Source organism: Xiphophorus maculatus, chromosome 10 (assembly GCF_002775205.1).
Source record: "Xiphophorus maculatus strain JP 163 A chromosome 10, X_maculatus-5.0-male, whole genome shotgun sequence".
Classification (NCBI taxonomy): Eukaryota; Metazoa; Chordata; class Actinopteri; order Cyprinodontiformes; family Poeciliidae; genus Xiphophorus; species Xiphophorus maculatus.
In genome coordinates this window covers 20,859,507-20,883,245 of record NC_036452.1, presented here as the reverse complement: position 1 = coordinate 20,883,245, position 23,739 = coordinate 20,859,507, and the positions used below count along the sequence as shown (strand labels likewise).

The 23,739-nt window shown below is 42.1% G+C and overlaps 1 protein-coding gene across 1 annotated transcript; it reads left to right on the top strand.

Annotated features, from left to right (window-relative positions):
• Positions 1-80: 80 nt before the first annotated feature.
• Positions 81-23,334, top strand: LOC102217788 (ubiquitin carboxyl-terminal hydrolase 22-like). The gene is made up of 13 exons (XM_023341328.1): positions 81-706; positions 3,060-3,192; positions 13,544-13,657; positions 14,681-14,782; positions 16,428-16,594; positions 16,668-16,815; positions 16,915-17,017; positions 18,442-18,600; positions 18,710-18,836; positions 18,959-19,050; positions 19,570-19,632; positions 20,309-20,458; positions 20,534-23,334. The coding sequence occupies exons 1-13, from the start codon at positions 587-589 to the stop codon at positions 20,574-20,576; spliced, it is 1,521 nt and encodes a 506-aa protein (XP_023197096.1). The 5' UTR covers positions 81-586; the 3' UTR covers positions 20,577-23,334.
• Positions 23,335-23,739: the final 405 nt, after the last annotated feature.

Here is a 23,739-nt window from a genome sequence, read left to right as displayed (position 1 = left end):
ACCCAGGTCACCATCCGGTTGACTGTTGCAGAGTAAGCCCAGGCAAAGAACACCTCCAAAACAGCGGATGTGGTTCACGCGGGGGGGGGGAAGCCAACCAATCAGGACGCAGCACCCGTTGCGTAGAGGCGGGACATGGAAGAGAAAAAGCCGAACGTTGGCGCAAGCCAATCACGCTGGGAACGCGGCTCTGGTTGGTCCGGCGCTGTTATTAAGGAGGGTCCTGACGACAGTCGCTGTGTTGAAATTCCAGTGCTAACCAACTTTAGCCAGCGCGCTAACATGTAATTGAGCGAATTTGAAGAGCTTCACGTGCTGCGCAGTCCTGGCTTTAATAGCGTCAGTGATAAGTTGCAAACAGGCCGCAGTGTAAACATTCGCCTCCATGTTGGCTGCTGCGTGTGCATCAGCTCCTGCTACCGGGACATGGCCAGTTAGCCAGTACGCAGTATTCGTTGGATAAACGAAGCTGGCGAGCTAGCTGGAAGGAAGGGGGGAAAAAGCCGTTCGGACCGGGGCGGCGGGGGGCGGCTTGTGAACAGGTTCGTCGCTCGGAGGAGGCGGAAAGCCGGATGCTGTGACTGCCATGAGTCCCGCAGGCTGCCCCCATGTGAACAGCTTCAAAGTGGACAACTGGAAGCAGAACCTGAGGCTTATTTATCAATGTTTCGTGTGGAGCGGTTCAGCCGAGACCAGAAAACGCAAGGTAACAAGTGGAGGGGAGACAAGTGTCCCACTGTGCGACACAACCTGTTTGTTTTTTTTTGTCTTTGTATTGAATGTCTGACGAGTTCCCCGCCCTTCCAAATGAGGCACATCTAATGCCAACAAAAAAAGCTTTCAAATAAATAAAAACTACCCTCAGAGGCTTGTGCTCTTTGACACAACGTGTAGCTCAAACTAATGCAAACTTGTCACTCCAAACATTGGCTCCTATCAAAGCTTAGGCTGGACACTAGATCTGAGAGCTGATGTGCGTCTGTTTGCGTTGGCACTGCGCCTTCTGTGGCTCCACTTCCTTCCACCAGCGTACACAGTGATTATTTCCACGTCTGAGGGGATTCTGCCAGGTTTGAAACAACCAAACCTTCCCCCCGTCTTCCCTCACCAATAAAGCATGCTACATCCGCGGAAATCAGCCTTACAAATATTTCACTACGAGATTGATCGACGAGGTTCTGTCTCTTCGTCACTTCTTATACATCAAACCTTACAGATGTGAGGATTATTGGGAGTGCTACGTGCGCCTCTGCAGTGTGGGCTGGGGTCTGTATCTGTTTGCATCCATTCTGCACTTGCATGTTCTCGTTGAACGTTGCTGGGGGCGGGTGGTGTGGGGTACTTGCTTGATGCTCACCCTCTAACGCGAGGAGCCTGGCACCGCCCTTGCTTGATAGTAACTCTCTAGTGTCACTGCATCTGAGATCATTTTACCTCAGTATTTATTTTCCATTAATTATTCTAGCTAGAAAAAACTGTATGGGACAGTATCCAAATGAAAACATTATGCTGCGAGACGCACTGAACCAATAATTTATGGAAAAACAAAAAAGCCGGTAGTGTTTAAAGGTGTCCGATACTCATGTTTTGACGTCAAACCGAGAGCAGTGCCGATACGTATTATTTAAATGTGATATATCGTCAAACTAATAACGATTACTTTTTTGTGGTTCCTCTTTTCATTATATAAAACACAGGACATAATTTAGATAAATGTTACAGGTATTTTAACATAATCACATGATAAACTATAGAAAAAAATGTGTGTGCATTTTTTTTCCCTTTGTAAAGTGCAAAAATATATCATTTTAAAGCAAATTATAGTAAAAAAAAAAAAGGTAGACTTTAGAAAATGATGCAAAAAAAATATTTAAGAGGGTAAATGAAACTAAAAGTATTGATCCTGGTACTGATACCGACTTGATATCAATATTTTTGGATTAGAGAGGAAATTATGATCTTTTTTTTGAGTTGGTCACTGACATTACACCTCAGGAAAATACAGTGAAGTTTGTGGTTGTGATGTGATAAAACAGCTAAAAGGTATGAATACATGAATAGCTACAGTCACACCTTCCCCCCCATGGAAACAGGCAGTCAGCAGACATAGTCCCCCCCCTCCCCCTCCTCATCAGACCTGGCAACCCTGGTCCAGCTCTGACGCGACTCTGTAGATGCACAGCATCATTTCTTCAATATTTTCCGACATCCCACTGTAAGACGACGCAGCACAGCCTTTGATCCCAACATGCATCAGCGAGCCTCGGTTTCCCCATGACCCACTTTTTTGCTTTTGAACAAGTTTTCCTTCTTGTTTTCACTTTGGGGGTTCAGACGATCTTTTTCTTTTCTCTCTGCGTTATTATTATTATTATTTTTTTTTTTTTCAATTTACGCAATTCCAGTTCCAGTGTCTCATGCGGCGTTATTATGTTATGTCACATCTCAGCCGTGAATCTGTTTTCATTGGTCCTACTCTCCCTCATGTTATTAACACACAAAAATCTTAAATTTCACTTTCTCTCTCTTCTACCTCCTTCATCCGTGTTCCTCTCATTTTGCCCTCCCTGCTGTTTCCAGCATTCCGCATTTCTTCTCATTTCCATGCAGGCTCATTGGCATGCCAGCATTTCATCTGCATGCACCCCTCCTCCCCCCTGGCCCCCTCTGCTACTTTTCACAGACAAACAGAATGTATGTGTAGCACAATTTGAATACACTGTATTTACACTCGAGATGTTTTTCTGTTTATTTTAAAAGGAACAATGCACGTCATATAATATGCTTCAGTTAGCCATTAAGGCTAGTTTTCATCTGTAGTCCCTCAATGTGCAATCAGTATAGATACAAGATATTTCAGACAATCTAATAAGCTTCCTCCCAAAAAAAAGAGAATAATAGTTTTTTATTTTTTAACAAAAGTAAATCTAGTTACAAATGAAGTAGAATAAAGAGCCATATAGCACAGAAGTTCACCACAATGCATTAAAAAAAAAACAGAACTCAATGTTTTGTGCAGATCTGGAGAATATTATTTGTCCCACCTCTCCCCTCTGCAGGCCAAGTCATGCATCTGCCACATGTGCGGAGCCCACCTCAACAGACTCCACTCCTGCCTCCACTGTGTCTTCTTCGCCTGCTTCTCCAAGAAACACATCCACGAACATGCCAAGAGCAAAAGGCATAACCTCGGTATGACCACACACACACACACGCTAACACAAATTTGTGTCCATTTACTTTTTTATCTGATGTATGGAATTGAGTACGTTCGGAAAAACGGAGCAGATTTGGTAAAATCAGTGGCGGTTCTAGCATTATTGATGCCCCAGGTAAGGGTTGCTCAGGGTTTCCCCCCTGGCAGTGCACCAGTTGCCCCATCGTGTTTTCGTATTAAAAATGTTGAAAGGTGACAGGAAATTTTGAAAGTAGAACAACAACCAAGCAGCTACGGCAGCGGACTAAATAAAACTAGTCTCTCTGTGTGGGTTGTGCATTCATAATCAAATACCATTATCTTTTTAAATGGATAAGTTGTCTGCTAAAGATTACTGATGTTTTATTATTCAAAAACAACAGGTAGAGTTGAACGTCATACCAGACTTTATAGATAAACTGGGTGTTTAGGGTCCGGAGCAGAATGGCAGGGCCGTCCATTTTCAGTGATTTCTTTTATTTATTTATTTATTTTTTTTATTTTTTATTTTGTAAATAACAGATCAGCGATCTTCACACTGTGTCTCCCATTGCAGTGTACTGCTTTGGCAAAATACCCTAAAATCTAGTGGCTGATCACTCATAAGCTGATAAAATGCATAAAAATGTCACTGCATGTTATTTATTATTATTATTATTGCACTCCACTGTGTGTTCAGGTTGTTAATGCACTTGCACCGAAAAAATGGCACATCCCATTATTTATGGCTTATAACAGTGCGCTAATATACGTCTCAATACACTGTGATCCAAATGATTATACAAGTGATATTTTCTCAGATTTTCTTAAATGGTCAATGCAAATGATGGTCAGTATAATTTTCAAGTCATGAACTATTACAGTATAAATCAAATTTTACTGAACAAAATTCCCCATGAGAACAGTATTTTTTTTTTAAATAAAAAACTCTAAATGCACTGTTCTAAATTATTAAGCACAGCAGATTTTCTAAACATTTTATTGATTATAAATAATTGCAAACGGTCATTCTTTGAATGTGCAGCATTAGGGTTAACCCTAACGCTATTTCAATCAGAAACATCTTAACAGACCAAGTTACACGTTAACATAGGAGACCTTCTTTGATATCACCTGCACAATTCTTGATCCATTGAACTTGTGAGTTTGTGGAAAGTTTCTGCATGAATTTCTTTGCAGGATGTCAGAATAACTTCCCAGAGCAATTACAACCTAACATTATATCATCATTATTTATAGAATGATTTAGAAAACAAAATGCTATACAGATTTGTCAAAACTATTTCGACCCATATTAGAACTAGGACCAGGCTTTGGTCCTAATATGATGGAACTAATATGACACTGGACATATAATGGTGCGTTCACACCAAACACGTTTTGAGAGTCAGGCGCATCTCTTTTACATTCAAAGTCGAGGGCCGATGAGGCATTTGGACCTCCAATCCAACGGGGAGGTCCGAGGAAAGACGGACTTCCAATCAATCAGGGAGGTCCGAGGAAAGACGGACCTCCAATCAAACATCGAGGTCCATGCGACCAACCTCTACTGGTTGCATGGAGGGGCTTCATGTTGGCGTTGGCCTGAAGGCCAGTCTAAGCCCGGCTCGGCCTTTACGCCGACCAACACCCAAGTGGTACTAACCTGGATAACTATCCAAACCCAGGTTTTGCCAACACTGGGCATTATGAAAATTATATGCTTTACACAAATTTAGGAAATCAAAACAGACACAGGCAAATAATATTCCTAACTCCAAAGTCAATGGAGAAAAGACAAGATCAATTTCAGAGTTAAAAGCACCAAAATAAACATTATTAAAATTTTCCTATATATAAAAACTGCAGCAGGTACAATTTCTAAAAAAACAATTGGTCTCTCTAAATTGTCCTAAGTGTGAATGTGTGTGTGTAAGGATAAATGTGTTAGATGAATATTTGTTAAAAGTGTCTGACAGTAAAATATGAAACTGAGAATCTGAAAATTCCTCTGACTCTGCTGCTGTCCAGAAACAACCAATCAGAACCAAAAGACGAACTTTTGGTTCTGATTGGTTTCTAATGCGTTGAATGTGTCTCAGCACATTCAACACATTAGACTACTAATGTACTGCAGCTATACAATTGGCAGAAATACAACCTAACATTATATCATCATTATTTATAGAATGATTTAGAAAACAAAATGCTATACAGGTTTATCAAAACTATTTCGACCCATATTAGAGCTTTGCATTAATTTCCCTTCATTTTAGTTGCTGTGATTTTGCTTAACACAGACATTTTCCCTAATCCTAACCCTATCTAAAACTTAATTCACATCTTACCTCTAAATGTTACCTCTGACTCAAAGCAATGAGTCCATCATATTAGGACCAGGCTTTGGTCCTAATATAATGGAACTAATATGACACTGGAATATAATGGTGCGTTCACACCAAACACGTTTTGAGAGTCAGGCGCATCTGATTTACATTCAACATCTATGTGGAGGCGCGTTGAGGGCCGATGTGGTGCGTTTAAAGCGCCTAGCGGCCGTTGGGAGCATTTGACATCAAACGAGTCCATGGCGTCCAACACTCCACATAGACTTTGAATGTAAACCAGAATCGCCTGAGGCTCAAAACGTATTTGATGTGAATGCGTCATTAGAATGTTCAGTTCCATTGGTAACAATGACATCAGCAGTGATGTCATAACTCTATGATATCACAAAGGAATCTCTCTCTTGACTGTAGCTCACAGACAGTGTTTTCTCAGACCTGTTCCACAGTTCTATCGCGACAGATCACTCTTTAGAGCACTTTCGAAATTAAACCTTTGAGAGAAGAAACAATTTACCAGAATATAGATATGAAGCAACAACAGAATACTTGTGAACATGAAGCTTTTCCAGCTGAGCTTTCATGGATTGAAATGATGGAGCAAAACATCCAAGTCGACTACGACGAAATCCTTGTTTTTGACGACGACAGCGAGCCGGAGGATGAATCATCGGAGATCCAGGGGGAACCAAGTCCTTCCGGCGACTTTGAGAGCCCAAGATCATTGGAAGTCGAGCAGAAAACAACTCCCTCTGCTGGCTTCCAGATCACCCCCTTAGTGGAAAATGTGAAAGAGACTAGCCAACACGTCATCAATCTCACACAGCAGGTAGACGATCTTAAAGAAGAACTGCAGAGTAAGATTTTTGAACTCCGTGAGGAAAGAGACAAAAGGATTGCATGTCAGGCTGAAGTGAAATCACAGCAGGAGGAGATTCAAAAGCTGCAAAAAATGTTGGAAAGAGAACGTCATCTGCAAGTGAAACGTGAAGGTGAATCAAAGAGCATTCTTCAACAGCTGGATCACTTCAAGAGGGAGGCAGAAAAATATGAATCCCGCAATAAAGGTCTGATTGAAGTAATGATTGAAGGATATAAAGAGAGACTTAAATTTGAGGAACAGATCAAAACTCACACTGAGCAAGCTTCCAAAATCAAAGAACAGGAGGAAACAGTAAAATCATTGCAGGGTCAGGTTGCAGACCTGAAGATAAAGTTGAAACTTGCTCTGGAAAACAACCATCCGAGAGTCTCCACCCAACCAGAGGTCCCCCTGCAAAAAGAAGGCTCCCTTAAAACAGAGGAGACCAAAGAAAGACAGACCTCCAATCAATCAGGGGGGTCCGAAGAAAGATGGACCTCCAATCAACCAGGGAGGTCTGAGGAAAGATGGACCTCCAATCAACCAGGGAGGTCTGAGGAAAGACGGACCTCCGATCCATCAGGGAGGTCCGAGGAAAAACGGACCTCCAATCCATCAGGGAGGTCCCAGGAAAGATGGACCTCCAATCAACCAGGGAGGTCCGAGGAGAAGCATACCTCCAATCAACCGGGGAGGTCCGAGGAAAGACGGACCTCCAATCCATCAGGGAGGTCCGAGGAAAGATGGACCTCCAATCCAACAGGGAGGTCTGAGGAAAGATGGACCTCCAATCCAACAGGGAGGTCTGAGGAAAGATGGACCTCCAATCCAACAGGGAGGTCCGAGGAAAGACGGACCTCTAATCAACCGGGGAGGTCCGAGGAAAGATGGACCTCCAATCCAACAGGGAGGTCTGAGGAAAGATGGACCTCCAATCAACCAGGGAGGTCCGAGGAAAGATGGACCTCCAATCCAACAAGGAGGTCCGAGGAAAGATGGACCTCCAATCCAACAGGGAGGTCTGAGGAAAGATGGACCTCCAATCCAACAGGGAGGTCCGAGGAAACACGGACCTCCAATCCAACAGGGAGGTCCGAGGAAACACGGACCTCCAATCCAACAGGGAGGTCTGAGGAAACACGGACCTCCAATCCAACAGGGAGGTCTGAGGAAAGATGGACCTCCAATCCAACAGGGAGGTCTGAGGAAAGATGGACCTCCAATCCAACAGGGAGGTCTGAGGAAAGATGGACCTCCAATCCAACAGGGAGGTCCGAGGAAAGACGGACCTCCAATCCAAGAGAGACATCCGAGGAAAGATGGACCTCCAATCAAACATCGAGGTCCATGCGACCAACCTCCACTGGTTGCATGGAGGGGCTTCGTGTTGGCGTTGGCCTGAAGGCCAGTCTAAGCCCGGCTCGGCCTTTACGCCGACCAACACCCAAGTGGTACTAACCTCGATAACTGTCCAAACCCAGGTTTTGCCAACACTGGGCATTATGAAAATTCAATGTTTTACACAAATTTAGGAAATCAAAACAGACACAGGCAAATAATATTGCTAACTCCAAAGTCATTGGAGAAAACACAAGATCAATTTCAGAGTTAAAAACACCAAAATAAACATTAAAATTTTCCTGTATATAAAAACTGCAGCAGATAGAATTTCTTAAACATTAATTGGTCTCTCTAAATTGTCCTAAAGTGTGAATGTGTGTGCGCAAGGATAAGTGTGTTAGATGATGGTTGGATGAATATTTGTTAAAAGTGTCTGACAGTAAAATATGAAACTGAGAATCTGAAAATTCCTCTGACTCTGCTGCTGTCCAGAAACAACCAATCAGAACAAAAGACAAACTTTTGGTTCTGATTGGTTTCTAATGTGTTTAATGTGTCTCAGCACATTCAACACATTAAACTACTAATGTACTGCAGCTATGCAATTGGCAGAAATACAACCTAACATTATATCATCATTATTTATAGAATGATTTAGAAAACAAAATGCTATACAGATTTATCAAAACTATTTCGACCCATATTAGAGCTTTGCATTCATTTCCCTTCATTTTAGTTGCTGTGATTTTGCTTAACACAGACATTTTCCCTAATCCTAACCCTATCTAAAACTTAATTCACATCTTACCTCTAAATGTTACCTCTGACTCAAAGCAATGAGTCCATCATATTAGGACCAGGCCTTGGTCCTAATATGATGGAACTAATATGACACTGGAATATAATGGTGCGTTCACACCAAACACGTTTTGAGAGTCAGGCGCATCAGATGTTACATTCAAAGTCGAGGGCCGATGAGGCGTTTGGAGCATTTGACTCGCTCGTCAAGCGAGTCCAACATTCCACATAGACTTTGAATGTAAACGACTCACCTGACGCTCAAAACGTGTTTGATGTGAATGCGTCATTAGAATGTTCAGTTCCATTGGCAACAATGACATCCGCAGTGATGTCATAACTCTATCATATCACAAAGGAATCTCTCTCTTGTCTGTAGCTCACAGACAGCGTTTTCTCAGACTGTCCCTGTTTCAAACTTAGGAATCTTTTCCATTTATTTGAAGATACAGAACCAACCCATTCTCAGGTGAGAGAGACTCACCTGGTAAAAAGTAAAATTTGAGGTACTTTAATTACACCGAAGATAAATTAGTTTAATCAAAGCACATCATGAATATTTGTTCATGTGCTCCGTCTTAAGTCCAGAGCATACTAGTTTTTTGTTTTTTTTTTTACTTTTACCAATAGATGACATGATGTGTATATATATATATTCTGTACTGTATATACTATATGTTACCATGGCGACGCCCTATTTGGCTGTAGCTGCTTCGGCTCTTGGTAATACAACCAATTTATTGCTTAATTAATTCAATATGCATATAAGATATAACAAACAACTTTATGGAACTTGTGAGTTTGTGGAAAGTTTCTGCTTGAATTTCTTGGCAGGATGTTAGAAAACCTTCCCAGAGCTGCTGGTTTGATATGAACTGCATTCCACCCTCAGATCTTCTGCTTGAGGAAACTCCAAAGGTTCTCAATAGGGTTGAGGTCAGAGGTCAGAGGATGGTGACCACACCATGAGTTTCTCCCCTTTTTATGCCCATAGCAGCCAATGACACAGTGGTATTCCTTACAGCATTCATTGTCATGCAGGAAGATGATTTTGCTGCTGAAGGTTCGGCTCTTCTTTATGAACCATGAAAGAAAGTGATCAGTCATAAAGTCCATATACTTTGCTGAAGTCATTTTCACACCTTCATGGACTCTGAAGGGGTCGACCAGCTCTCTCTCTCTCTCTCTCTCTCTCTCTCTCTTTCTCTCTCTCTCTCTCTCTCCCCATGATTTCAGCCCAAAGCATGACTCCACCACCTCCTTGCTGACGTCACAGCCGTGTTGGGATGTGGTGGCCACCAATCCACTACTGCATCCATCTGGACCATCCAGGGTTGCACAGCAGTCATCAGTGAACAAGTCTGTTTGAAAATTAATCTTCATGTACAGCAGGGCCCACTGAGACCGGTTCTGCTTGTGAGCTCTGGTTAGGGGCCCAATTATAGGTTCATGCACCACAAGCCTCTGGAGGATCCTCCACCTTGAGGTTCCAGAGGCTCCAGCAGCTTCAAATAACAGTTTGCTGCTTTGTAAGGACATTTTAACAGCTGCTCTCTTAATCCGATAAATTTATCTAACAGAAACCTTTTATCTGTACAAACCCATCTTTGTTCTGAATCAGCCACAAATCTCTTCAGAGTACGATAACGCTTCAGTTTTTATTAAACATCTAATGTTTTCATATCTTGTCATACAGCACTACACTATCTGATGATTTTCGTCAGCAGAGATCCTTTCTCTTTCCCATATTGCTTGAAACCTGTGGCCTGCTTAATAACGTGGAACATCCTTCTTAAGTAGATTTCCTTTAGTTGAAAACTCACCAGACAAACTAATCAAACCAGCTCTCTGAAATTAATTATAGTGATTCAAAGAGCCCTGACACACAATACCATCTAGAAATTTAATAGCACAACAAAACATTTAATCTCTGACACTTAAATCCAATTTGCATAATAATTTGGAACGCAGTCTATTGATACCAGCAGCTTGTCGTAAGGCTTTGATATTTGACACTTAGATGGAGGCAGTGTTCTCTAAAACAGAACATTTTGAGTGAGGTGAGCCATTTGAGGTGGCTTGTGCAGTCTGTGACATATTCAGTGTGTCAATTACAAACCTGGTTTATTAAAAAAAATAATTTAATGAATAACCGACACTTAGCCTGGGGGGAGTGTAAGTAAAGCATGGTGGCCTGCCAGGCTGGGTTCTCCAGACGCCCAAAATTGTGGTCAGTTTTCAGTCACTTGTCTTTTTTTTTTTTGTTCTGTTTTTATCTTAGTGTACTGAAATCTTTTTCCAATCTCAAGCTTGAGACGGGGTTTTTTTCCGCCTTTTACACAAATTCGTCAATTGAATTGTCGCGGAAAATCTGCCGGTTTTCATTTAAATTCTAAATGAAATAGTTTTTAGTGGAAATCAACGGTGTAGTTGACGAGGCCCCATAAGAGACCACGTACGCCCCTGACAAGATGCTACCCTGAGCACTGAGCCGTATTAAGAACCGCCGCTCTGAGTCTGTTCTAGTTTCCCTATTTTTTAACTCTGTATTGTCTTCTGTTCATCAGAGTGTGTTTGTATATAAAGAGAGCTTTTAGTTGTGTGTGTTTGGACACACTCAGACCTCAGTGTGGCACGCTGAGACATTTTATTAAGGGTGACATAGTTAGGAGCTCTTACGCAAGCTAGTGCAACATAATTGCAACACCTACAAGGAGATAAGCCTCGAGGGGGATGGTGAATGTCACTGATGTATTTGTTTCCCATTGGAGGGAATATGTGATTTTATTTATATATATAGAAGGCAAATCAATATGAAATTTGATTTTTATTTCAGAAACTCTTTCAGACATTGAACCAGTCAGGCTTTTGGATGCCACTTCTACTTGCACGTAGGCTGCTATCATGGCGTGTTCCCCCCAGCAAGTAATGGAACAAAAACAAACATTTCAACTCACTAAACAACATCATTTTATGAAACAGACTGTAGATTTGAGCAGAAGAGGCTCCAATGAGCCAAGAATTTCTTGGACGCCATTTAGAAACAACAAATTGTTGACCGAACGTCGACTTTTAATAGTGGCTGCACGTCAGATACAATTCCAATTTCAAGTGACGTCCGTTTTCAGTCGTTTTTAAATTGTTTAAATGCTTTTTTTTATGCAGTTTTTTTTATTTATTTATTCCTTGCTACATCAAAGCCAGAAGTCTGGATTCTAGTGCATCTTGATTGATTTAGCTCATATATTTTGTGGTGTTGTACAGAACCAGAATTCCGAAAGCTTTCATTCTCTGACGATTGTTGGACTTGGGGCTGTTAATTTTCTTATTGTTTATCATTTTTCTTATCAAATTTTTTATAAGAATTTAAAAAAAGAAAGAAAAACTGACATTAACGGAAGTGCTATTTTTTTTTTTTTATCATTTTCTCCACTATGTGTCAATATATATCAGTAAATTTACATTTATTGAAAAAGGTAGTTATATGGCTTTTTAAAAATAATTTTTTTTTATCCTTATCACAATTGTACCAAAAAATATTGGGATAAAATTCAAAGTCCATGTCTCCCACCTCTATATTGCACCATGGAACAAATTGCTTTCAAATACGCTAAATATGCGTATTTGAAATATGCATATTTGTTGCATATTTAGCGTATTTGAAAGCAATTTGTTGCATTTGGTCCTTTGCAACCAGGTTAAAACCAAAGACAGTCAGTTAAGAAACAGAAATATTTAGTATTCCTTTTCACAATTCACTTCTTATCCACCTTCATAACCAAACATATTCATGCTAATGATACATTTAATTGTTCTTTTAACTTGGTGCAATACTGTGCGTCTGGTGATGATATTTTTTTTAGCAAATACCAACAGAACTATATAATCCTCACAAGGAGGTTAAAAATTGAACACAATTGTGAAAAACGTCCGAAAATGTAAAAAAAAAAAAAAAAGTAAAATTTAAATTTTCACAACTGTTTTTATTCAAATCAAGGTAAACTTTTTGGGTTATCACTGTCACGTTTTAGCCGAATTATTTTGTTGTTGTCCTGTCACTGATGTGGGCGGGGACGGCTCACTGCCAAGGGGGGCATCTCTTCAGGGGCGTCCCTGAGTGAATTTATTACCACGCTGACAAATACTGATGGTGGCGAGACAAAATCTGGGGTTGGCAGAAGCTGAGACACCAGGATTTAGTAGATTTTTTTTGTTTGTTTTGTTTTTTGTCCCTTCCCTATACTGCATTATCAGCTCCCTCAGGAAGACTCCCTGCTGTGTTCAAACGTGTACGTCCCACTGAGCCTAATTGTGAGTTTAATTAGGGTGGCGGCTAAATTATATGCTACTAAAATAGTTGAAAAGAAGGCAGAGAAAAGGGACAGATCTCAGCAGAGCGGGGACGGAGTAATTAAGCCGCCCTTAATGAACCCGACGAAACCGGCAATTATTAAATAACGCTCCTCGTTTGCCGCTTTTTAATTCAGCCATTCATGTTAGTTTCCTCGTGTGTTTTTTTCCCCCCTCCCATTTCCATCCTCTCGCCGATTGCCCTCCTGTTCCCATGGTTACCCGGTGACCCTCTCGATACAGAGAAACGTCGGAGTTTGGTTATTTGCACCGTTTTTCTTCTCAGATCTTTCTAAAATCCTTCCTTTCCCGCATCCTTTACTCCGGTTTGCTCCATTCCACCCCCCCCCCCCCCCCCACGTCCATACCTGCAGAGGACATCTGTTGAGATAGAGGCCCATAGTGTGGTTGTTATGGCGACGTCAAACGGGTAGCTGCGTACTGTAGAGGAGAAAAAAGGAGGTTGTTGTGTGAACTCTTAAAGTGCAGTTTACTCCGTTTCTTCTTCTTCTTCTTCATGTTTCCAAGCGGTGTAGATTGGTAATCACACAGACTGCACCAACATCCTCTTCCTCACAGTCCAATGAACCAACGTTTCCTCTGGTTTTTGTCATTGTGCTCTGTCTGTCTGTCTGTCTGTGTCTCTCTCTCCTCCTGTCTCTGTGTGTTCAGCCATCGACCTGCTGTATGGGGGAATTTACTGCTTTATGTGCCAAGACTACATTTATGACAAAGAGATGGAGCAGATTGCCAAAGAGGAGCAGAGGAAAGCCTGGAAGATGCAAGGTACGCCACTACGCCTGTGACACGACATCCATGCTGTCCAACTGAAATGTCTAACTCTTCTGAAGCCATGTAGTGGCCATGTAGTGGCACGGTCTGCGGCCTCTTGGGAAAAGAATCCCTGTTGTATGGGAACTCGGTCTGATTAGACCCATTCATGCCGAGTCGCAGAGTAATTGCAAAGTGTTAGATTTGTTTCAGTCACCAATTTCACTCCAAAAAACGCCGGGAATATTGAAATATTACACGTGTTACGGAACAGGTCACCATCATTTCTACTTAGTGGTATTGCGTCAAAATGAAGAACATTGAGCGTCTCCATCTAAAATGACCTTCAGTCTTCCTCGGGTTCTTCTTCTTCTGAAAATATTTTTAATTTACTCGTCTGAAAATGCAACCAGAAATCAGTTTCCATGGTGAAATGACCAGACATCAAGCTGTGTCGTTCTGCTCAAAACATATCTGAAACATTACACATTAAGGCCAAACTGTATTCATTAACTACGTCACTGTCGTTCAAATGCAGCCTGTGGTAACATTTTCACAGGCTTGAACTGAAAATGCGTTCAACATAACCTTCCTTAGGTTCCTTTCTTTTGCCTTTTCTCTCCCTCTACTTCGTTTTGCTTCACTCCTGTAAGCAGCACGGCTCACAGTAGTTTCACAGCCACGTTGGTTTTCAGCTTTCATTTTGTCGTAGCGGTGCGTCACAATCAGCTACACGTGGAGGAAACTCTTATTAGGTCAGCTGTGACAAAAGTGAAGAGTTTGGACCTACATGCCAAACGCTGTGGGTGTGAGGATGATTTCCAACGTTAGATTTTTTAATGACGTCGCTCATGGTGGCAGCATGTTGGCCCAGTTAAAGCAGTTCCTTTCGTTCTGATTTGTTCCCTTTTCGTCATTTTGTGGAGTTGAGGCGAAAATAATTCCACCTGGTTTTGGATGCTGTGCAGCTGTAAGGACTTTTCTTCTTAGTTAAGACGCCGATGTATTTTGAAAAGGTGCCTTCGTTCTGCGCCGCAGGCATCGGGGAGAAGTACTCGACGTGGGAGCCAACCAAGAGGGAGCTGGAGCTGCTGCGTCACAATCCCAAGAGGAGGAGGATCACCTCCAACTGTACTATTGGTTCGTGCCTCTGCACACACACACACACGCCCACACACACACACAATTGCCATCTCGGTCATTTTGCCAGCGCTTCTGTTTCAAGATCGGAGATCAGCAGAGGCATAAAGAGCAGAGATGTTTTATTTATGGGGTTTTATGGTTTTGGTGTAGCAGTTGGACCTGATGGATTGAGCCGTTTCACTGACGCGTTCAATGAATTAGACCATTAGACGATGCACTGTGTAGATTGCTGGCGTATCGTGTCGGGGGTGTAATTAGGACGCAGCATCAGTGAATGTTGAGACAGCAGCCGTCCGGCCGCGTGCGGCTGCTCCTGGCGTTACCTCGCAGAGGCCTGCCGTGACCTGCCCAGTGTCATTAGCATCACTTTCACCGTTAGAGGATGATGGGATTTCCAGGCCTGGCTGCTCCTCAGTGAGAACGCCGCCCCCCTCCCGCCTCCCTCGCCTCAGTCAGCAAATGGTCGACTTATGGGGGTGCGGGGGGGGCTTTATCCTCCGTCTCTGCAGAAAGAAACGGAGTCTCTCAATGTTTTTAGCTACAAGTTTAATTGTGTACTGGATGAAAATGATGCCTGGTTTTATTGGTGGCTTTTCTTGAGAAACAGCTCAACTGGGCCTGTCGCAATAAATGAATTAACCGCATGATGAATTGAAACGAACTCGATCATTTCCATGTGCATGATCTATTGTCTTTCCTCTTTTCTCTCTTTCTACCAAAAACTGGATGAAAAGTCTTCAGCCTGGTGCTTTTGTATTTTTACTGAAGGACAGTTGAGCTTACAGAAAATCTGTCGCTGTTGTTTTGTTTGTTTATTTTGTTTTGTTTGTTTATTTTGGACATTTCAAAAGTCTTCGACTTCCAGTTTTAGATGTTTATTAGAATTTCAAAGTTTATTAGTCATTGTAGAATGTGTTCTTGCATTATTTTGCCATTTCCGTTATATTACTTGAAAATGGTTTCAAGACAACAATATTAACAACTTAACAATTTATCGTCCAGCAAAATTGGTTACTGTGACAGGCCTAAGCACAAGATCAGTCAGATTAGATGGATTATATTTTCAAGTCTTCTTGCAGAGTGTCAATTTGATTTAAGATCAGACTTTGACTGGACCATTTTAACGCAGGACGACATTTTAGGACCTGACCTGCTGATTTCGATCTTGGCTGATTTGTGGGTTTTCAAGGTTTGGAATGTGCTTGATTTTCATATAATATCTTTGAAACTGCACCGTTTTTGTAACTCTATAAAAAACCTTTATGAGAAAAGATTCCTTACAGTAAGTTGAGTGATTATTTATTTCTAATGTATTTAAGCCTTTAATTTGAGCACCAAGGTCATTTATCTGAACACAAACCGATCTGTTCAATATAAAGAATATTTTATTCCTGATGGCTCAATGAGTAATTGATCTGTGTAACTGAAATAAAGGCTGTCTTACATTTTACACGTTAAACAACATTATTGAAATTGAAATCTTTTGACATGAAATCCATGACATCCCAGCGAAACATGGAGGTTTATGGTTCTGACTGGACACGAAGCGGAAAAGTCCGAGGTTTTCATGCTTTTTGCGAGGCTCTCCTGAGCGTGCGTCAGAATGATTTTCTTATTGATGACCAACGCCGTTGGCTTGCAGGCCTGCGCGGTCTGATCAACCTGGGCAACACCTGCTTCATGAACTGCATCGTCCAGGCGCTGACGCACACGCCGCTGCTGCGCGACTTCTTCCTGTCCGACCGACACAAGTGCGAGATGCAGAGCAACTCGTGCCTCGTGTGCGAGATGTCCCAACTCTTCCAGGAGGTGAGGATCTTTTTTAACTTTCCTCTCCAAGATGGGGCCGCCCAGAGGAAGGTTGACTCATTTCCTCGTTCAGTTCTACTCAGGCCACCGCTCCCCTCACATCCCGTTCCGCCTGCTGCACCTGGTGTGGACCCACGCCCGGCACCTGGCCGGCTACGAGCAGCAGGACGCCCACGAGTTCCTCATCGCGGCGCTGGACGTCCTGCACCGACACTGCAAAGGTGACGCGCGAACACAGAGATTCCCTTTGGGTAGATCATGAGGGTGGTGTGGGGTGTGGCGGAGAAGTCACGGCGAACGTTTTCTGTGTGTCTCTGCAGACGACAACGGGAAGAAAGCCAACAACCCAAACCACTGTAACTGCATCATTGACCAAATCTTCACAGGGGGTCTGCAGTCTGACGTCACCTGCCAAGTGTGCCAGTAAGTGTGTGTGTGTGTGTGAGTACAAAACATGAACCCTCGCCCGCCTCGTTGGGGACTTGGAGTGAAGAGATAAAAGCATAAAAAGTGGAAGCGGAGACGCTGCTCTGCCTATAAAACCCCCGTCTCCTTGTGATCCACCCTGTTATTTATCACTCACATCTGCACTCTGAGCCGCTACACTGCAGCAGCATCAAGCCCGCACGCCTGAGACGCGGCTCTCTAGCTCCACCTGGTGGATTCTGGAGGCTATTGAGGCTATTACTCCTTTCAAACATATTACAGTCTTTGTTGTCTGGGGCATTCCTAAGTTGTCTCTTTTATTTTTTTTATTTAGCGTTTACACAAAGGTTGTAGAAGAATGCGTAAAAAACGTTAGAAAAAAGAGAAACCAAGCTAAAATAAGAATCTAATAATGCTTAAACGAAGCTTTAATGTTGCCCTGCGACAGACTGGCGACCTGTCCAGGGTGAACCCCGCCTCTCGCCCGGAACGTAGCTGGAGATAGGCACCAGCAACCCTCCTGACCCCATTAGGGACAAAGGGTGAACAGAAAATGGATGGAAGCTTTAATGTTGCTCTGTTGAATTGAAACTAGATATTTTCAGACGTTTTTTTCAACATAAAATCCTAAAAGTAGCATTTTGTGCTCTCTCACTACCCTGACCTTTAATAAATGACATGAGCTTCAAGTGGTTGGACTGTGCATGCATGGCGTTCAAGGAGGCAGCAGAAAAACCTTCTCTTCGTATTGGATGGGTCAGGATTATTGAAAAAACACCACAGGTCAAACGCAAAAAACGACCAGTGGCATAAAACAAGACAAACAGTTAAAGTGGTTAATTTGAAAGAACCTCTATTTATGTAACATGTACTTCATAAATGATTAAACTGCTAATAGATTTTATAAGTGAATATCTAAACAAAAACTCCACATTATATGGGAATGACATTATTGGTAGGATGTTGGGGTAAAATGGCTGGAATTCATCACTAATCAAAACTTAGTGCACATTATGGGCTGGTTCAGTCTCAACTGATGGCCTAATTAAAGGCCTCTCATTACCAAGAGGATGCCTCCTCTGAACCGATGGGTCCCAGTCCAATGTGTTTTAACCTTGAAAAGTTATTTACAACAGGTTTTTGAATAAGAAATGTACATAACTCATGATATTTGTTGGATTTTGTTTTTAAATTAGTCGACCAGCTTAACGTGAAATTTATTGTCATTTTTCATTTTCTTATCATGTAGGTAACTCCAACCACCTTTGTTTTAATTTTTTTGCACACTCTTGCTTCTGCTTGGCCAGTTTGACTTATTTTGTGTCTTGGCCTTTAAACAAAGGCTTCTGATGTCGCCCACGTCATTTTCTGTAAAGTCACGTTTCCTTGACATCTTTCCAATCCCTCCGTTGCGTCCTCAGTGGTGTTTCGACAACCATAGACCCGTTCTGGGACATCAGCCTGGACCTACCCGGATCCTCCACGCCTTTCTGGCCCCTCAGCCCCGGAGGAGATGTGACAGCACTTAACGGGGAGAGTCACGCCACTGGAGCCACAACACTTATGGACTGTCTGCGCAGGTAACCGGCACCAAACCCAAAGTGTTTGCCACCAAATCCCCTGAACGTGTTGGGCGGCTGTGCAAGTTTGGGTGGGAAAAAAAAACATAAATAAATCCTCACCGGTCAGGTTCACCAGACCGGAGCACCTCGGCAGCAGCGCCAAGATCAAGTGCAGCGGTTGCCATAGTTACCAGGAATCCACCAAGCAGTTAACCATGAAGAAGTTGCCTATCGTAGCCTGCTTTCACCTTAAAGTAAAGCAGTTTTTCTTTATTATCATTATCATTTTTATTTTATTTTTTAAACGATTGTGTCGATAAACCACAGCGTAGACCTAACGCTCCTTTGTGTTTGTGTGTGTGTGTGTGTGTGTCAGAGATTTGAACATTCAGCCAAACTACGGAGGAAGATCACTACTTACGTCTCGTTCCCACTGGAGCTGGACATGACCCCCTTCATGGCCTCCAGGTGAGCGGAAATAAAAAGAAGAGCCGGCAATCTGGACATGACAGTAAAACAAATCACCTTTTAACTTGTTCAACTTACCCTTAGAAGTCCAAAAATCCAATATTGCAGCATTTAACACTTTTTTTCAACACTCTGTTAGAAAACCTTTTTTTTTCTCCTACAACCTTTTTTGGCTGAGAAATATTATAGGAAATGAACTGATAATGTCATCAATTTAGTCAGAAGATCAGTTTTCTCTAAATCAATTTAGAATAAAAACCTGACCTGATTGAGAAAAATGGATGTCATTTTTGGATTCAGCGCTGCAAAATGGTCCTAATTCAGCCGAAAAAAACAGACAACTTCCAAAAAATAATTTTTTTGTAGCCCAGTGTAATTGGTTCCCCATGTGAGGCTGGAACTCACATCCTTCAGACTTGAAGTCTGATGTGTTTACTCATGCGGCCCGCGCATTATTTGTAACTTTAATGTGACGCATGCATTCTCTTATCTGTGTTTGTGTGTGTGTGTTTGTTTCAGTAAGGAGAGCAGGATGAACGGGCAGTACCAGCAGACCGTGGAGGCGTTCAACAATGACAATAAGTACGCTTTACACGAATGGACACAAGCCTGGTTTCTGTAGTAAAAATAAACAATTTCTCACTTTTTGTCTGACGTTTTGTAGAAAGGTCTGCCTAAAGAAATCAGACGGCTCCGGCTGATTTAGAACGTTGCTAATGCTACAGTAAAGTTCTGTTGATGGTTTTGTGCCAAGCTTCCAGACCTCTTAAATCTACTCAGCATCTCCAGAGTCAGAACCAAACATGGAGAAGCAGCTTTCAGTTTCTATGCTCCTCTAATGTGGGACAAACTTCCAGAAAACTTTCCAGAATTCTTTTCAATGAAGCCTACACCCTCATTTGTTTAGAGCTGCTTTGGATTAAAAATAACTGAAACGTAGATTAATTCTAGCCTGTTTATCAAACTTTCTAATTTTGTGAGAGCTGATGTTTGTCGTAGCTCGACAAGTGAAGTCGGTGTCCGCATTGCGCTCTGCAGTTGGTCAAATTTCTATTTGTTGTCTTGGCCATTTGGAAGCAAAGTTAAAATTAGATTTTATTGACTGAAAAGTGATTATTTAAATGATTTGGCCACATTTCTGATAACCACAAGAATGATTACAGTCACATATACATGGTCATCACGTTATGTTTTCACCGATATCATGCACCGACATCGTTTCAAAGCTACCTTTTTCTCTTCCCCTTCCTCGTTCCAGGTACAGTTTATTTGCCGTGGTGAACCACCAGGGGACACTAGAGAGCGGCCATTACACCACCTTCATCCGGCAGCACAAAGACCAGTGGTTCAAGTGTGACGACGCCATCATCACCAAGGCTAGCATCAAAGATGTGCTCGACAGTGAAGGGTAAGCGGACCTCATCCGGGCTCCACCGTTAACGTGAGGCTTGGTTCTGACCCCACGCTCCTCTCCTCTCCTCAGGTACCTCTTGTTTTATCACAAACAGTTCCTGGAGTACGAATAGCCTCCAGGAGGAACCCAATCAGGAAAAGGTGACGAGTGCGTAAGGGAGAGTCATGGAGTTCCGTTCCTCCGCGCAGCAGCGAGACCCTGCGCAGGGATGAAACCGATAAAAAAAAAATGACTCGTGCAAAACCGCTAGAAATACAGACATTTGTGTTCTTGCTGACGTTATCACTTGAATTCAGGACATGAAGAGGGAAAAAGAAGCTGTGAAAGTCTGCTCTTGCTTTTCAGATCATGGACAGTTGGTGTCTTATCCCGACATTTCTTCTGTTGATTACCACGTAAAACTCCGGGAAGCTTTAGATGTATATATATTTTTTCTTTCTCCATTTTTCTCAAACCCCACTTCCGTCTTCATGCTTGCACAGCCGCATTCATCACAGGCAACGTTTCCGGACACGAGCGCATACTTCGTCCGACGTGCAAACACTCCTCTGCAAGACCAAATATTTTCAGCACGGAAGTTGTCTTATTATGCAGTTTCTGTCCAGAGTTGGGAATAATGGAAGACCATCATCTGACAGTATTCTAACATTATTCCAATTATTATTTGTCAGATTGTTGTAGTCAAAGTGGTACTATTATTATTATTAATAAAAAAATAGGCTTCCATAGTTAAAGAGGGGAAATGAATGACCCAGTAAATATATTTTTATACATCTTGCATTCGAATGGTTTGTTTACGGTTTTGCATTCTCTTTGACAAAAGAAAAACAAAATGCATTATTCGTCTGTTGAGTCGTGTCGTCGATCATGTTTTTGTACACAAAAGACAAAAAGATGCTAAGGATTTTTGTGAAGCTGCTGCTATTGCCGTTTTTTTTTCTTGTGTGTTTGTTTTCTTTACCTTTATCTAGTGCTGAACAGTTATTGGCACCGCCGGGTTAGTTGGTGTAAAGACAGATAAATTTCTCTTTTATTGCATTACAATAATCTCACCCCAGCAAAATTAAGAACAGTCCAAATTTTTGTGAAATTGTTGTACCTTCTTCTGCCTGTCGGATAGCTCTTTCAGAAAGGGGGAGCTTTGACTGTTCCTCTTTGCATATTATTACTCCAATTTCTAGAGAATACAGTACTCACTACTTCATTTAGGCCCAGAGACTGACGGAAAGTTGATTCTTCTCTGGTAATCCAGTTCTCTGTTGATTCCGACATGTTTTGAAACACGACCTCGACCCAAGTGGTTTGTTCCCAAAAATCCGTACACGAGGCCCCTCTCCAAGCTGATCCCAAATATGAGTTTTCATGCTGACATTTGAGTTTTCAAAAGTCAATATCGCAGCAGTTAAAAAGTTTCGCACATCTTCCTTTGGAAAGGTTAAGAACGCGTCTTCCGTTTTGTTCTTTTGACTTTGAAGTGTTCCAACAGTCAGGGGAACAAAAACTACCCCTGGCTGAAGTCCAGTGACTTATTTCAGGTTTTTTTTTGGTTTTTTTTCCCTGTCTTGGCACGCTTCAGCTCAAACCGTCCGATGGTATGCTAATGCCAAGAAATGAGTGTGTAGGATGCTCCGCTTCAGCCCTGGTGTGTTTTCATCTTTAGCTGCTACAGTATTTTACTATTTGAAGTAGTAATTGGCGGTTCTTCTGTCTGGGTTGCTCCACTTTAGGAGGAGCTTTAACACAAATTCATTCTTTTTTTAACATCAGTTGCAGTAGGTTTGACAACTGGTCGGCATGTAGATGGTGTCTAATGGTTGCTATGGACACTTTTCTCCTTTACCTTCCTGTTTGGGGGCTAAACCAGTGTCCTTGTATGTCGAGTGGCCAGAATAAAAGAAGGTTGACCTTCTTGTGTTTCACATTTACAACTCGTGGAAACAGGAAGGCATTAATTGTTTTAATTTTTTTTTAAAAAGTAAAGCATAGATGAAAAATTCCTGCAGGATACATATAGTTGTCTTTTCTTTTATTCAACATTATTCTGCATAAATGTACAGTTTCTGTGAGGTTATTTACTGCAGTAAAACATAAATTTATGAAGATTTCGACACGCAATGCCAATAAGTTGTTTTTTTTTTGTTTGTTGGTTTTCTGTGACTTTTTTTTTTTTTTTTTTTTCTCCTCCCCGCGTTGACGGCATGTTGTCATGTTGCTGTTTCAGGTAAATGGCCTAAAAAGAAACAAATGGCAGAAAACGAAGGTCGAGTTTGTGCAAAGGGTCAAAAGCCGCAGCGTTAACCGTCAGCCGCGCGCTGCTCCGGCCGAGCCGAGCCGTCCGTTTCCGCGCTCGCGCGTCTACGAAAGAAGAAGAAGCTCAAAAGCTTAGAGTAGATGTTTGTATAAAATGTGTTCTGTGTAAAGAGAGAAAAAAAAAAAAAAAGACAAAGTGTGAGATCTCGTTTGTATGCACGTGTGTCGTGCGTATGCACTGTACGTTTGTGTACTGAATCAGTACTTGCATTCAGCATGCTGCCTAAGCTGGTATCACAGTTTTGATATGTTTTGAAATTTTCTTTCTCTTCTGCTCACATGGCGACGATGATATGATGTGTGTAAAAGTGTATGTGTACAGTTTGTACGTACGAGACGACAGGTGGAGAACTCAAAAGCCGACGGGAGTCATTCCGCTAACGCTGCTGCGTCCAGCCGGAGGGGTCGCCGAGAGCGGGGAACCTGTCCTGACCGAGCTCGGCAGCCGTTTCACACACACACACACACACACACACACACAGTTGTTACTGCTGCAAAAACTGGCGAGATTGATGGAAACACTCAAATAAAGAAACTGTATCTGGGGAAAAAAACCAACAAAAAAACCCTGCTTCATTTTTTTTGTTTTCTTTATTTTTTGTAGTACAAATAAAGCATTCAGTAGTTGAACTTTGACAGCGATAAATATGACATCGTTGGGGGGCAGGGATGCTCACGCCCTCCTCCCCATCTCACCCCACCACCACCGCCACATCCCTCACAAGATGCCGCCCTGGGCGGTTGCCCCATGTCGCCCATATCAGAAACCGCCACAGATGACAAACCCACTGGAATGATTGACAGATGGCTTCATGTCAATTGTGAATCAATTATTGAAATAAGCTAATTTAGTAAACTGGAACATAGCGGGCCATTTGCTGAAAAAACACAGCAGTAATTAAGCCTAAATTATAAATTTTCCATCTAAAATATATATAAAAAAACCTTTTTAAATCTGTTGTACC

Excerpts from the sequence above, each read along its gene's own strand:
- LOC102217788 (XM_023341328.1), top strand. The coding sequence starts at position 587 with ATGAGTCCCGCAGGCTGCCCCCATGTGAACAGCTTCAAAGTGGACAAC. Across the intron at positions 19,633-20,308 it reads GCGTTCAACAATGACAATAA|GTACAGTTTATTTGCCGTGG; the intron begins GTACGCTTTACA and ends TCCTCGTTCCAG. Across the intron at positions 20,459-20,533 it reads GATGTGCTCGACAGTGAAGG|GTACCTCTTGTTTTATCACA; the intron begins GTAAGCGGACCT and ends TCCTCTCCTCAG.